This window comes from Ixodes scapularis, unplaced genomic scaffold, assembly GCF_016920785.2.
Source record: "Ixodes scapularis isolate PalLabHiFi unplaced genomic scaffold, ASM1692078v2 PGA_scaffold1__304_contigs__length_218370807, whole genome shotgun sequence".
Lineage (NCBI taxonomy): Eukaryota > Metazoa > Arthropoda > Arachnida > Ixodida > Ixodidae > Ixodes > Ixodes scapularis.
The window spans coordinates 10236026-10250985 of NW_024609846.1; the positions used below are offsets into that span (position 1 = coordinate 10236026).

The 14960-nt window shown below is 44.8% G+C and overlaps 1 protein-coding gene across 1 annotated transcript; it reads right to left on the bottom strand.

The window, feature by feature from the left end:
• Positions 1–1108: 1108 nt before the first annotated feature.
• LOC115330839 (glutathione hydrolase-like YwrD proenzyme) lies at positions 1109–13767 on the bottom strand. Its single transcript, XM_040213981.3, has 8 exons — positions 13663–13767; positions 12198–12401; positions 9733–9985; positions 8934–9099; positions 6077–6239; positions 5158–5328; positions 4322–4416; positions 1109–1352 (listed from the first exon to the last, which is right to left on the bottom strand). Exons 1-8 carry the CDS (start codon positions 13765–13767, stop codon positions 1109–1111), a joined length of 1401 nt encoding a protein of 466 aa, XP_040069915.3.
• Positions 13768–14960: the final 1193 nt, after the last annotated feature.

Genomic DNA, 14960 nt, shown 5'->3' on the forward strand with positions numbered 1-14960 from the left:
CGGAACAATGTTAAAACGCAGAAAAAAAAGATCGCACCTTGCCCCCGCTACCGTGCCAAAAGCAGTGGTAAGGCGGATTGCAAAGCAGCGTACAGCTTCATACGATCGCAGCGCCGCCGTCGCTGGCACCGCGGAAGCTCCGGCACCGTAACTCCGGTATCGAGACATAGCAGAGCAAAACGGTGTGTCTAAGCGCCCGATGGGAGACACGAGGTTTACAATCGAACACGGCACACTTCATTACGTTGTTTTCTCTTCTTTTAAAGATTTCGTAGTTCATTTTTAATGAAAAAACAGGGCGCAGGCAAGCTGGTGTAGGTTTACCCTTTTGTTACACCACCTGACACTGGGTGGAAGAAACACGATGACGTCTCAAAAGACGACGACGTCTCATTTTTTAAGTTAGCCCAGAAGTATCGTGCCTGGGACACCACAGAAGCGGTGGAGGGGAAAATAGTAACGAAAACACATAATTAACGTTTGCATGAAAAAAAAACCTGTACTTTAGTAATTTTTTATATTCCCAGCAACCAAAGCCTGGAATCGGGTGTTACCCGTACCTGCGCATTGTAAAGACCTAGTATCGGTTTGTACCGAGACTGTTTTTGATCCAGCAAGCAAAGACAGTTGAGAAAAGTTCTCATAAGATGAATTTTTCCTAGTATGTTCTTTCTACTCTTTTTTTTTCTTCTTCATTATCTAGTTTTGCGTTGATATTTTCAGGGTCTTAGGATATGTAATTCATTAATTTTTGGGGGTAATTCATAAAATATCTTTGGCACGGAATAATTTTCTGTCGCCTCTCCGCAGTTTGTTGTCATAAAGGTCCTTGTTTGCGGCACAAATTACGAAGAAAAACAAAAATGCGTCGATCGTCTGCAATGTGGTGCCTCGAACGCATCTCCGACTAGTGCATTAACGCGTCCAAGAAAGTGAATTTTCAATTTCCGCCTAATGAAGTCATTAAAATCTTCTGCGGTGGCCGGCTGCAATTCTGGAGCTGTAATAGCAGCGGTAGTGGATCTGGCAGACCCCCATTCTGCAGCACCTAATCTAGGCCCTCAACGGAGAAAATAAAATGCTGCGTATTTTTTTTTATTTTTCATTTCTAGTAAGCAACAGCCCCACCGCCACATCGAGGATCCGACCCACACCACAGGACTTCGGCAGTCGCCTGCTGCTCTTCAGATTGCTTGGTCTCGCCACTCCACAATTCTTCCTTAGCGACAACTTCTACTTGACCCATGTACGAACGCTTCCAACCATTAAGGATGTGTTTGACACGGTGTCCTTTCTCTTTAAGGCCTTCAATGTTCGCTGCATCCATGTCCTCCTCGATAGTAAGCGCGTCACTGCAAAGAAATGTTCCACCAGAACAATTGAATGGTAGTTTAGAAATCACAGGCGCGATACCGCACGTCTCGGCGAATGTTTGACTGCAAGACTACCCGCTCATGGGGTATCCACACGAAGGAGAAATCCGCCCCTTTCCTCCGCGGAGCGCGCATCACGTGCGACATACGTCATTCCTTTTTGACGCCTCGTGGCGCCGTTCTCCTCCGTGGCGGAGGCGCGGAGGCTTAATTCCATCAGCACGAAAGCCCCAGATTCACGCGGCGGAGCCGGGGACGGAGTTTCCCGGGTTGTTGACGTCACGAGCTCCGTCCGCGGAGTTCTCCTTCGTGTGGATACCCCTTCAATGCAATTGTTTTCTACAGTCACCGACGAGGTGAGAAAGGCCGGGTGGAGCTTAAGGTGTTGCAGCTCCAGCGCGAGCTTGCTACCTTCGACAACGCTTCAACGTCGGGTGCACCTCGAGCGCGCGCGAGCAGCCAGAGCACGACGGAAGGCACGGAGCGCAGGCGAAAGGCCGAGCGTTTGAAAGACACGCCCAGCCGCTTGAGTTTCGTCAGCAACTGTGGTGCGCCCCGCAGCCGTGCCTCCCTGAAACATAATTTTCCAAAGTATAGAAAGGAACGAAAGACAGGTTCGACTCATGAACTAATTCGGCTTCTTACAAATAATGTTTCATCGAGCTGCTTCCTGTTTCTAGGGCACGGATATCGGAGAGCATTGTTTGGACACGTACAAACTAACACACTACAATATTACACACCGTGAGTATGAGAGCTTCAATGGAGCACTATTGAAGAAGCTTGGTCTTTGTTTGGTCGCAAAAAGAGTGGTCTGTTGGCTTGCTCATTTTAAAGTGTTACTTCCTACGTTAGGAAATTCTCAAAGAGGAAAGCTCTCGTTATGAAGCTCCTTTGGATTTTGCTCATCACTCCGCAACCAATGAAATGACGGCATTATCCGGTCAGAACGCCAAGGTATCAATCAAGAAGTAAGAAGCATGAGCGTAAGGTCTGCCTCAGTGTAAACATCCTCACTGACAGCTTAAGAACATTAAATTAACGCTTCTTGCTTAGTGATTGGATCTTGGGCTTCCTTATCAGCTAACGCTGCAATCCCATTGGCTGCTAAGGGACCGGTAGTTGTAGGTTGTTTTCCCGGACCTCGGCGGGCACCTCGGATTGTCTACCGTCGGAGGCCCGGGAAGTGATTGGGTATTGACCACACTATGAGAAATTTTTTCACTAAGAATCTGGAAAATTGATTTCACGCTTAAAATTCCAATTTTATTTTATGAAAGGGAATACTATGTTGCTTCGTTTTGTGTTGACGTACAAAACAGAGGGGGGGGGGGGCTTTCTGTTTTTAAACGTTTGATGTTGTACGGTAGGTGATGAATACCGGTGTTTTCAAGGGCTGGGAGTTTATTAAAATTTTAACCCAATTGATCGGAACGAATTAATCGATTAATTAATCGAATAATAGGTTCCGATGATTTCAATGCATAATATATAAACGAGGACAAATTTACACTTCTTACTTTTGCTGATTTTTTTTAATGTTTTCTATGTGATAATAACCCACGCAATGTATATATTTTCCATTTCAACTTGGATGCGTTTTTGGGAGCAGTCTAAAGGGACTTTTAGCTTATTTTTCCCATTGTAAATTCAAAGTAGTTTGTTAATACCCTCCTGCAGGAAGGAGCTCTTTTTCTTGTTCTTCATAGTCACTGCTGCGCTAAACAGACGCTCGGATGGCGTTGAAGCGACCATGTGAAATATAATCTTCCCGCCTTGTTCTGAGTTGTAAACGTCGACCCTACGTACCGCTTACAGTACGTTCAAATTTCACCTAAAGATTACCCTTCGTATTGGTGTACTCTTCCAGTCTTTGAAGTGTGTATTACTGCTCGCAGTTTCGACTTCACTAGGCTCTGCAGTTGTCGAAGGGTGCCCGGGGATTTTGTTTGAGGGCATGGACAGCGTTCGGCGTGAGCCGAAGAAACGTCATGCCGAGCACTGCGGAAGCCGACACCCCGCCAACCATGTAGACATCGCACTCCCTCTTTGTGTTCTCGGTAGTTTCAAGGTAAACGCAGTCCGCGGAATGTCTAAAATTATCCCCGTGAATATTCAGTCGATTGTCCAGCCGAACCGCCAAACTTTTCTGCGGACCGCCTCCACTGAACGACGCGACGAACGGCTCTCCCGTCGACTTTGGGAGGAACACGAACGTGTCTGGTAACAGACTTGCTGACATTTGATGCATGAGTTCTATGACCACAACTACTTGACTACTTCAAAACTTGGTTGAAACATGTGGTCCTTTTTTTTCCAATACACGTTTGCCAGATGAGGAAAGCGAATAATGTTTTTCTTTGTTTTGTTTTGGTTCGTCTCAATTTAAGCGATTAACCAATTAAACATATTAATCACAATTAAAGTGTTATTCGATTCATATAAGTTTCATCGGTCAATCGCCCAGCAATAATGTTTCCATAACTGGGTCTGGACAAGAAAATATATTTCCAGGCTTGGTTTGTGAATACTCTCGAGGTTTCGCCGTCACTGAGCGTGTACTCATGCCCTAGTCATCGGAATAACGTTGCTAAAGGAACGCCGCGATTTCCACCTTTGAAGAAGCTTTGCGCCGCTTCCGAGCTTTACTGATCAAGAACAAGGACACAGATTTCTTGCCAAAGCAATTAAATTTATTTTGCCATTTAGCACACGCGAATAAACACAAACGTGTTTGCTACCAAGTTGGATAGTTGGCAGCATGCCTATATCTGTCGCCAAGAGTTGCGACGCGTTTCACTGCGTGTCCCCTCTGCCCGAAAGAAGAGTCGCGCGTCTTCCGAAGAGTTCTGCATTTCAAGGTCAAGCTAGAGGTGTGTCTAAGAGCGCGCTGCCCGGTTAAGGTGTCACAGGCGACCACAATACGTTATGAAGACATCCATACTTACTCCGGGTGCGTATCCGTAATCGATCCAATTTTCATTCGTCGCTTCGTCACCGCGTCTTGGGGATTTAAACAGTGGTCGATCATACTCAAAAGTACCTGAAATTTCAGAATGCAGTGTAAAGAAATGTTTGGCAAAACAGTAGTTCGAACCGCCCGGTTGACAAAAATCGCAGCCAAAAAAAGGTGATTATTGCAGTGGACTTTGGTGCCAAACGCGGGTAGACTGTAGCAAAAAGTGTACGTGAGATGGACCAGGAGGCAGTACCCACACGAAAAAGGGTTACTCAGACTCACAGCAGCGCAGATACACTCTCGTCCGCATACCTTGTGACGCCAGTTCAGATTCCTTCTTCAGGGAGGAGCACCAAGTTTTTCGCACTAGCCGTTTGCTTGTCCCAGTTGAGGTCTCAATAAGAATGAAAAGATACCCACTCACGGCGCGCAGCAGTTCATTTTCAAAACAAACGTGGGTGGCGATGGGGGCGGGGGGGGGGGGGGGGGGGACGAGGTATTGAACAGTCTAGCACTTCAAAGCCAGTAACCCCTGAAATGAATCCTGCGCTGATTGCGTAACACGACGCAGAACGCTGAGAGGCAAAGTACAAAGAAAGAATAATGAAAAAAAAGCTCTCAGTCGCCGAAAAACGCATGCATTATTACATAGCATACATACATAGATTACATATCGTAAAAACGGAGAAAAGTTATGCACGTATTTCTAAGAAATAGGGATGAACCTCCAGATGGATGTAGAAAAAAGAAGATATATGAGAGCTGATATTATAAAATATGAAACAACTATCAGAGTGAAATATAAATAAATAATCCAAATTTTACCTGAAGAATTGCCAGCGGTTGCATGGCAGCCCCCTGGGTTCCCATGACGGCCAAAAGCTTTCCGGAGCGCGTGTCGGTCACCAGAACAGGCATCAGAGTGTGGTACGGCTTCTTGCGTGGCGCTACGCAGTTTGGATGCCCGTGCACGGTGTTGAATCCCATGCCTCGCCCCTGAAATGCGGCACGCATCGACGTTAAGGAAGCACGCCTCAGCCGCGTATGCACACTTTTTTAGAAAGCTTTTGCCCTGTATGCTGGAACGGGTCTTCCCCAGCGAAAATTTTTAAAAACTGCCATCTGTTGGAAGTTGTGAGCTTTCTTCAGAATGGCGGTCTTTGTAGGAGCAGTTCTTGACACGTGCACACAAACTACAACCGCAACGTCACGGTGCACTTAATTTCTTTGGTTGGGTTAGAAAGCAACCTGCCTCCCCGTCCCTCCCCCCAAAAAATGTTGAGTAATGGAGTGACGTTGCGTGTCGGCGTTGTTTCATTGACTCGAGGGCATCTAGCATTGGATGCACTTTTACCTATGTAATAACTCGCATATCGCACGGGGTCTGTTTTTCCGACCTTGGAATAATCAGCCCGCGACTTTTGAAAGGGGTTTATATCGCTTGGGCGATTCACGACCTCCTTCGCAACTACAATTCGCAATCTGTTTTTGCAAGAGCAACATATTTGAGTAGAGAGTTGATGTGACCTAGAGAAACGGGGACCTCGCTGCTGTAGAAATGGGAAGCAAAAACTTCCGGTGCCTCGTGACGAAATGTCGTAAAACAAATAGAGGTTAGAGGGAACTTGGAACTGAGTGAGACGTCACATCCGGCCACCAAATTTGCCGTTCAAAGTACAACGTTTTACGTTGCACGCTTTTGTAGGAGCAGTTCTTGATTGATGACTGGAAAATTACTGCTTACCTGTATTGGAAAGCCGTGTTCAGGGACGACGGCGCAGCCGAACGCCGTGCCCGTGCTGCTGATTAAGCAGCAAGCATTTCCCTGAGTGTCCACGGCGGCGGCGACCAGGGTACCCGCCTGATTCAGTCTGGGAAGTCCTTCTGGAGCACAGGACTTCATTGCCCTGACGGATACCTCCAGTAAATATTAATGTACCTCTTGAAGGTTAATGTAAACAAACTGCCACGTACAGTGATCACGGAACGTATGTGGACAACGGTAGCTCTGTCATACCTAATAGAGGCGATATCCTGGCGGAAGCCGAAAAAGTCGCCCCTTTGACGTACTAACGTGGCAACAGCAGTAGTAACAGAGATTGCGACGTTTTAGTATGGCGAAACTCTGTACACATGTGCAGACTGGGTGGTGCTGAGCAGGGCCCTGAGTCGAGTACGGTAAGGAATTGAACGCTAGGTGAATGTCTTACTTTTGGGCGCCATCATCTGAGGTGGCAATCTAAATCCGACTGTCGCGGAGCCAGTTAGAGTGTGAGACGTAGTAGACGAGGCATGCAAAAAACAAAATAATCAAAACGCGCCCCTTACATAATCTTCGAAAGCGGGTCATTTGTATTATGTGTAGAGTTGAACGTTATATACTCACACGCAATCATTATTCACACGCTTAGAATAGTACCAATTACAGAACACTGCACTTATAAACTTCTTACCCTATTGAAAATTCCATCAAGGTACGTAATTTGGGACACTGACTGCCAGTCAGCAGCCTTGGTGGAACGTGATGGACCATCAGACGTCATCTGATGGTCCATCAGATGACGTCTGACTGCCACTGCCAAGGGATTTTCATCAACAAGGGCAGCATTTATATAAGAGTAAAGCTATACGCACTCATAAATATCCCCAAATGCCTCGATAAAACAAAATGTTCGAGAAAAAAAAAAAAGGAAAAAAGGCAGAACAACCGCGGATTCGAACCCGCGACCACTTGCGTACAAATCGCACACCGTAACCGCTATGCTATGGAACCGTTTTGGAAACTCGATTTCACTAATCGTTTTATACGAGATGCTTCGGCTGCAAATGCAGTTAAGCCGTCAGCATGTTATGCAAAGCACTCGTACATCACTCGCCGTACTTCAGTTCTACTCACCTGCCATGTAGAGTACTTTCGCGTCGTATAACGATCCTTTTGTTCGCGCGTCACCGGCCCAGTAGACCTGTACACCTTGTCGTCTTCGACTACACCGCTAAAGTCCCTTACATCGTCGGAACTCACAACAGGCTGGGTCTTGTCGGGTAGAACTTCTACTAAAACATAAGACATTGTAGAATCCTGGCAGGATCGACAGGTTGGAGCAAGCGGGCAAACAAAACAAGTCGAGAGCGATCGTTCATGAAAGCTCGGCGAAGCGGCGAAGCGGCGAAGCCTCTATGGGCGAAGCGAAGTGGCGAAGTGTCGTTTTCGGCGCTTCGGCGGGCTTCTGATCAAGGTTGTCGGTCGGTTGCGTGTCAAATATCTAACGTCAGCGGTTTTATGGGACGCCCCGAAATCGTTTTCTAGCGCATAGATTACTTTTCGTATTCATAGATTTGACGAAATAGTGGTGTCCGAACGAACTTTACGTCCTTTGACCGTACGTCTGTCTGCACGTCAAAGCTTTTTGACGTACAGTCAGAGACAATCGATGTACAGTCAGAATCGCCACCAAGACATCCTGATGGAATTTCGCGGCGGCCGACTGCCATCAGGAAACCATCAGAAAGCCGACAAGCAGAGTCTGACTGGAGTTTGACTGTCGGTCAGAGTAACTTGTTGGCCAATCAGACTTGCTTGACGTACAGTCAGGCACAGTCAGCGGTCCACTAGAAAACATTGACTGCCAAACAGGGTTACATTGATGGATTTTTCCTTCGGGTACAAATCAAATTTTTGTTATTCATTACAGATACGACGGTCTCATATCAACTTCGTTCGGCGGTCTCATAGCAACTTCGTTTCGGGGGGGGGGGGGGGGGGGGGGGGCGGTTGCGCTCACATGAAATAAAGCTTAGCTCGCGTGCTCGGAAGAGGCCAGGGTGCGGAGGAGGCTTCATGAGGACTGTAGTGTTTTCAGCACTAGTTGTGTGAAGTGCTCAGCGCCGAGAAGCTAAGGAAGAGGAGGAAAAGAGAGTTTGCGGAATATCAAAACGCCGAGCTCTGCTTCGAATAATTAGATATAGACCTAAAGCTGCCTTTGTGTCCACTGCACTTCTCCAACCATTCGAATTCGAAAGCCAAACACCGGACGCCGGCGTTCCATGTTCTAACGCGTTCGACGAGTGCATTGGAGCCAAAGGCTGCTAGGTTTAAGTCTACCCACTAATTCTACCAATCAGAGCTAGGCGTTTCGAACTCCCCGTGCGCTCTCGTCTGCACTTTTCCTTCACTTTCTCGGCTCATATCTTGGTAAAGGGCGCAAGAGTGCAGAGCGTGCAGCTGTGCCCCTCCAGTGCACTCCTCTTCGACCAGCACATAACGCTGAGTGGGGAAACGTGAAGCGCCATGTCTCAGCTCAAGTTGTCGTCTATTAGGTTCCTCGCACTGGTGTGACGTTGAGTCAACATGGTCAAGTGCGGTGACATTTTGTGCTGTGTGAGGAGGAGTACTCGAGCCTCGTTTTGTTAAGCCAGTATCGGCGAAACTATGCCTTTGCATTAGCGGTGGAAAACAGCTATATAAACGCTTATAGATATTCGAAGGTATTACGCGCGTTTCGCATATGTGTATTGGCAGAAAGCTCCAGAGAGAAACACCCGCACAGTGACATATTTGGCCTGTATCTTTAAGCCCTTAGCATGTATATACATACTCTCACCTTTCATGGCTGATGAGAGATCGTTTCTTTTTAGCGTGTTCCTTGCAGATCATTCTGCCTATAGACGCAAATTGTGCATCTGAAATATCTAACAGGCCATCGGCGAGCGCCAGTCTGAATGCTTCGAGCATAAGATGATGGAACTCGGAAGGCTTTGACTGAAGACCTGCGTATAGAGACAAAAAGAAGGCAGTTCACGGTTACATATTAAAAATGAAAGAAAGGAGTAGGCAAACCCTTATGTCACAGCACTTTTTCATTTAATTTCTCCCTGTCTATATTGAATTAGAGATACGAACGCGTCCTGTGTCATTTAAAAAAGCACGGTATATTTGTTTATCGCCTTTTTGCTTTTTTATCTCAGACTGTACTTCACTCAATTGAACAAAAATGTAGGAACAGGGTAGCTTAAAATACTTCGAGCTCAACAATTCAGCCCCGCACAAAGTTGTGTTTATTCAGCGTAATGCGGATTTTCTTCGCCGATTCATGAGTTTTAAAGTTCCCCGCTGTACAAAAAATGAGTACAACCACACCAACTGAACTGGTGAAATTGTCGTCCTGATAATGAGAGATTAAAATACATTATACTTTTGTAATGTGATTTAGGGAAGCGGAGTCAAACTTTGGAGGTGCAATGGCTGAACATTCAAGCATCAGGCAGTCTAGCAAAAACATTTGTTTATCTTTAAAAAAAATTTAATCAGCGTTTTACTATAGCTAAGTGCCTATTTATTGCGTAAAAATAGTGACCGAAGTATGCCCAGCCTTTTGCAGCAGTATCAGCATTATTACGTACCTGCGACGTCGAACCCCTCCATAATATTGAGAGCTTCAAGTAGCACAGCGCCTTGGCTTGGCGGAGGAGTTGTGTGAACAGTTACTTCGCGATATGTTGTGGATATGGCTGGTAAAATGGTTGAATCCGCCGACTTCATGTGAAACTGGAGGTCATCCAACGTCATAACGCCACCGGCGCTCTTCACGGCACCGACAATATTTCGAGCGACAGATCCCTCGTAGACTGCGCAAGGACCTTCTGATGCAATTCTCTGGAATTTAAAATGTAATCGATATTTTTCCCTTTTTGCTTCAGCATTCCTTGGCTTGAGATTGTGTTTAGAGCTACCCTGGAAGTTCAAAGTTTTCAACCCGCATTGCACCCATTGGGACCCGCCTGTGCTCACCTCCTTTACCTAGAGTGCCCATTTTGTGAGCTGGTTAAGGCATTACTCCGTTAAATAACGAAGCTATGCAAAGTGCAGATGCGATTTTGCATTAGACATGTTACCTTCGTTAGGAAGGGTTACGAGGGCTGATTTAGAAGTAATGGCACTACTTCTATTTTTATTTCCAACAACGTAGACGGGCAGTGCAGTGCTAATGTTTGCGATGAAAATGCATTCACATGTTTGAGCCTTCAGTTAGAACCTCATAGTATATAGTGTTCTGTTGCAGCGAGCGATGGCTCGTTGGATGCGTGTCGTCATTGCGGATGACGGAGACCTACTTCTAAGAATATAGCAGATGTGCGTGACTGAAGGTTTCGTTACTCTTTAAAGCGGTAACTGCATTATAGCATTCTGTTGCATTGGAACTGCATTGGAACACTACACGGAAGGAAGTTCTTTGTATACAAAGACGCGAACAAGGTCGCGGCTGCCGCGCTGAAAGCGATGTACACTCTCCGGCGATATGAAAGACACACTCGGAGCGCGTGGCAGAGGCGGTGGCTGTGGGAGGCGCTGCTCCCGCTTTGGGCAATTCCATGTCGCTCGGAGGGGAGGCCTCACTCGGTGCTCAGCCGCGCCAGCTGGCGAGCCGCGTCGAGAACACCTTGATCCACCTTCGCGCCGATTTGCGTGCATGCCCTACCAAGGCTTGCCACACACCGGCCTGGGCGAGAGCGATTATTCGCGCTCGGTCAAACTGCGATACCCGCGGCGTTCTTCTAACAAACTAAGGAACAGACGCGCTCTTCAACATATTTCATTTGTGCAGTACATGGCATCAGCATAAATGTAATCTTTGTTTTTTTCGCAATGCTTGATTTGACAATTTGCACAAAAAAAAATCATAAAAGCACCCGTGATAACGAGACTTCACTCGAGCCTCCTTTGCAATACTCCCAGGCGTGCCGCGTAAGAAGCGCTCTCCCGCCAAACAGAAATCAAAATCGTCTCGGCGCGGCTGGCGCAGCTGAGCACCGAGTGAGGCCTCCCCTCCGAGCGACATGGAATTGCCCAAAGCGCGCGCAGCGCCCCCCTCAGCCACCGCCTCTGCCACGCGCTCCCAGTGGGTCTTTCATATTGCCGGAGGGTGCACGATGGCATTCCTTACACTCCTATGAATTGTTTTAGAGCGCAGCTCTTAGGCGCCTGTTTCCGGCTTGAGCGGCGTCGGCGCCACCGTCGGCGTCGCCATCGGCGTCGGCGTAACCGCGCGGTGCATTATGGGTAAGTTTCCCGCCAAATTTGGCGGAAAATTTTCCCCGCTAAATCTAGCGAAAAGTTTCCCCGCTAAATCTAGCGAAAAAATTTCCCCCCTAAATTTACCGGAAAAATTTCCCCGCTAAATTTAGCGGGAAAATTTCCCCGCTAAATCTAGCTGGAAAATTTCCACACTAAATTTATCGGAAAAATATCCCCGCTAAACTTAGTGGGAAAATTTCCCCGCTAAATTTAGCGGGAAACTTTCCTCGCTATATCTAACAGAAAAATATCCTCGCTAAATGTAGCGGAAAAAGTTTCCCGCTATATTTAGGGAGAAAATTTCCCCACTAAATCTAGCAGAAAATTTCCCCGATAAATCTAGCGGAAAAATCTCCCCGCGAGGTCTAGCGACTTAGGAGGAAAATTTCCCCGCTAAATGTAGCGCAACAATTTTCCCGCTAAATTTAGCGGAAAAATTTCCCCGCTAAAATTAGCGGAAAATTTGCCTAAATGGGAGGCGAGCAGGAGAAGAGGAGGGGCATAGGCTCCTCTCCATACCTTTTCCTCCTCCTCCTAAAGGGCTGCGCTCTAATTCGGCGTAACAGGGAGTTGTAAACGGCTTTAATTTTTTTTAAACATCCTAGTCGAGATATTGAATGTGAAAGATGCTACCTCAAGAGGAAGAAAGGATCGGAGCCTAAAGACTTCCTGACCTCTAAATATTACATCAGACTCATCACTTTTCAATTACGCACTTACGCATTTAGAACAATCCCATTCAATATGGAGCAGTTATAATCAAGGAATAAATACCGTACGCGAAAGTATTCACCTTTAGAAGTGCAGCCTGAGAGGCATTCCTCCACACGTCACCTGGGAATGGGGTTAAACCATCTTGGTTTAGAAATACCCGCCCACCATGTATCTTTCTAAGCCGGGATTGAAGTGTCATCCATTCTGCAGCGCACGTTATTCCTACAGGAAAGCCCTCGTCTCCGTAGCAAATCGCAGGTTCCAGCAACTCGGCCATTGTAAGCTGAAAAAAGACTTTTAAGGTAGACAATTTCCACTGCGCTATGTCATATTCCTATAATTTTATGCCATCACAAAATAAAGAGCACAAATACAGCTAGTCTTATTAAGCATGTTCGTTCTCAAGAAAACAAGAATAATGTACAATAGTTAGAGGGCAGAAAAAATATTATTTTTCTTAACAGATGTAAAACATTCCGAGCGGTTTTGAAACATTCAGATTTATAAAAAAAGAAAAGCTTTATAGTGTACACACAATTAAAGCATTCATATTCGCAAGTGCACCGCCCATATCTTCAGAAGGTTGTCTGAAGTGCAATAACCTAGTCAAGGTACTACCAAAACAAAGAGGCCTAACTAAAAACGTATATTTGCTTTACCGGTTTTCATTGCGTATGCTGTCAGTGAGAAGAGAGTACAACCATTTTTTTGACAAGTTAGTTGGCGGAAATGTTGTTTGGATGGATTTAATCCAGTCCATTTATTCTTTTGATCATACCGGAAGAGCCAGCTTGCATGTCCAATGCTTTAACTTTAGCGATACTGCAACTAACTTTTTAATGCTGTACGCGAACATAAATTAAATATTCTTATCTCCCATTGGGATTTTATTCGTCATGTTCCGGAATGGATGTCTTCATTATGAGCGTAACAACATAGGTATGCCCTTAATTATGTAAGTGTCGTGCTTCCTAAGGTGCAGTAATGACCTGCAGAATGTTATATTTTGATATATGTATTTTCACATATGCTGTGTGCACCACTCGGTAGTCCCGACGCTGCTTCTAAGAAGTGGTCCGCTATAGAGAATACTCAATTATGAGCCTGTGTGCTACTAATTACGTTACTAACTCAGCTAGCGTCACTAACTGCGTTGCTTTCGAAATTTCAACACCTAGAATAATTTAGAATTATCTCATAAATAAGATTTAACTATTGTTTTTAACTAATTATTACATAATTAATATTGCTTCCAATTGATCTCGACTCAAATTCAAAGAGTGAACAGTCATGAAATATGAGAATGGTTTAGATTATGACGTGAGATATTCTTTTTAAGCACGGTAGTACATCCAGAAACCTTGGTGAAAAAATTACAACAGTAAAAAGAGCAAAAACGAACGTTTTCAATTTATCGGAAATTATTGCATAGATTATTTATTAGGTAATGAAGATAGCCTTTATTCGTGATCTGCTGTACCAAAACCCAAATGAAAATCCTATTCTTAATCACAGGGTGGTAAAATGTCTTCAGTTCCACATACCTTCCCAGTTCCAAAGTGCTCAATCATTTCAAACCAGGCTCTGACAGCTCCCGGAACAGTAGCCAGGAGGCCCTTGGAGTCGGGCATCATTCTACCGTCACGCATCCCGGAACAGAAGGCGTCCCTTGACAGCGCAGCTGGGCTTCTTCCACTTGAAATGGGTAAAATGTTCTAAAGATTCTAGACATTAATGACGTAGCCAGGAGCCAGGTAACACACTTTTATTGTATTTCCTTCTTTAACGTATATACTTTTGTCTTAATAATACCATAGAACAAAACGGATATGTTGTATCAAATGATTGCTTATTCAATTTTTCTTCATTGTTGGGATATTTCGTCGTTGTAATAAAAATAAAAAGTCCTTATTTGTCTTAAGCCTCTGAACAACCTTTTGGTAACAGCAAGGTGCCACATAAAACGTTAAAAAGGAATAAAGCAAAACAAACACACAAACAAAAAAAACAGGATACAGTACACAATCTCAAACGACATATGCACTTGAAATTAAATTATTACACTAGTCAGAAACCAAAAATATGCATATCAAGGAGTCGTTTAACCGCAGTAAAATTCAAAATATATCTACATGAGTCGGGAATTAATTTAAACAAATTTGCCTTCGATCCAAAGGGGACAGCCTTGTTTGAATAGATGTATAAAGCACAATTGAATTTCTAACGACACGGTCGGGTACATGAAAGTTTAAAGACGACACAAGATAGCTGTCTATTTGGCCGTGAACCACTTTGTGTGAAAATATTATGTCAGGAGCAATTCTTTTTTTTTTTTTGACAGGTTCTGTAGTGAAAGTTCTTTAAGAATTTATTTATAATAATAATATTTCTTACAAAAATATCTATCGTAATAAAGGCCTATAAATCGCTTCTGGGCTCTTTCTATCCGTGCAGCGTCGGTTATTGCTAACGAATTCCAGACTAATCTAAAAAAACTCAAGTTTACCTCGTACTAGAAAACAAAAAATTAACTACGCACATTATATCTGAAAAATCATAAGTCAAACGTGATATCATCCCCATTGTTCTAAAGGCAAAAGCAACAACTTGTGTAACATGTTATGAAAAAGGTAAGATTACTATCAGAATGAGCACCAAGGTCACGAACTTGTTTCACACGTTGAATAGTAGAATTTCCGATAAAATATTGATGTGAACTTTTTTCGTGTTGCTTACACATAGACATCACTTTCGTTTTATCTGGATTGGCCATCGAAAAGTTACGTGAGCAATAGTATGAAATACGTTAGACACCTTCTTCCAAAAGAGCTCACTCATCTTC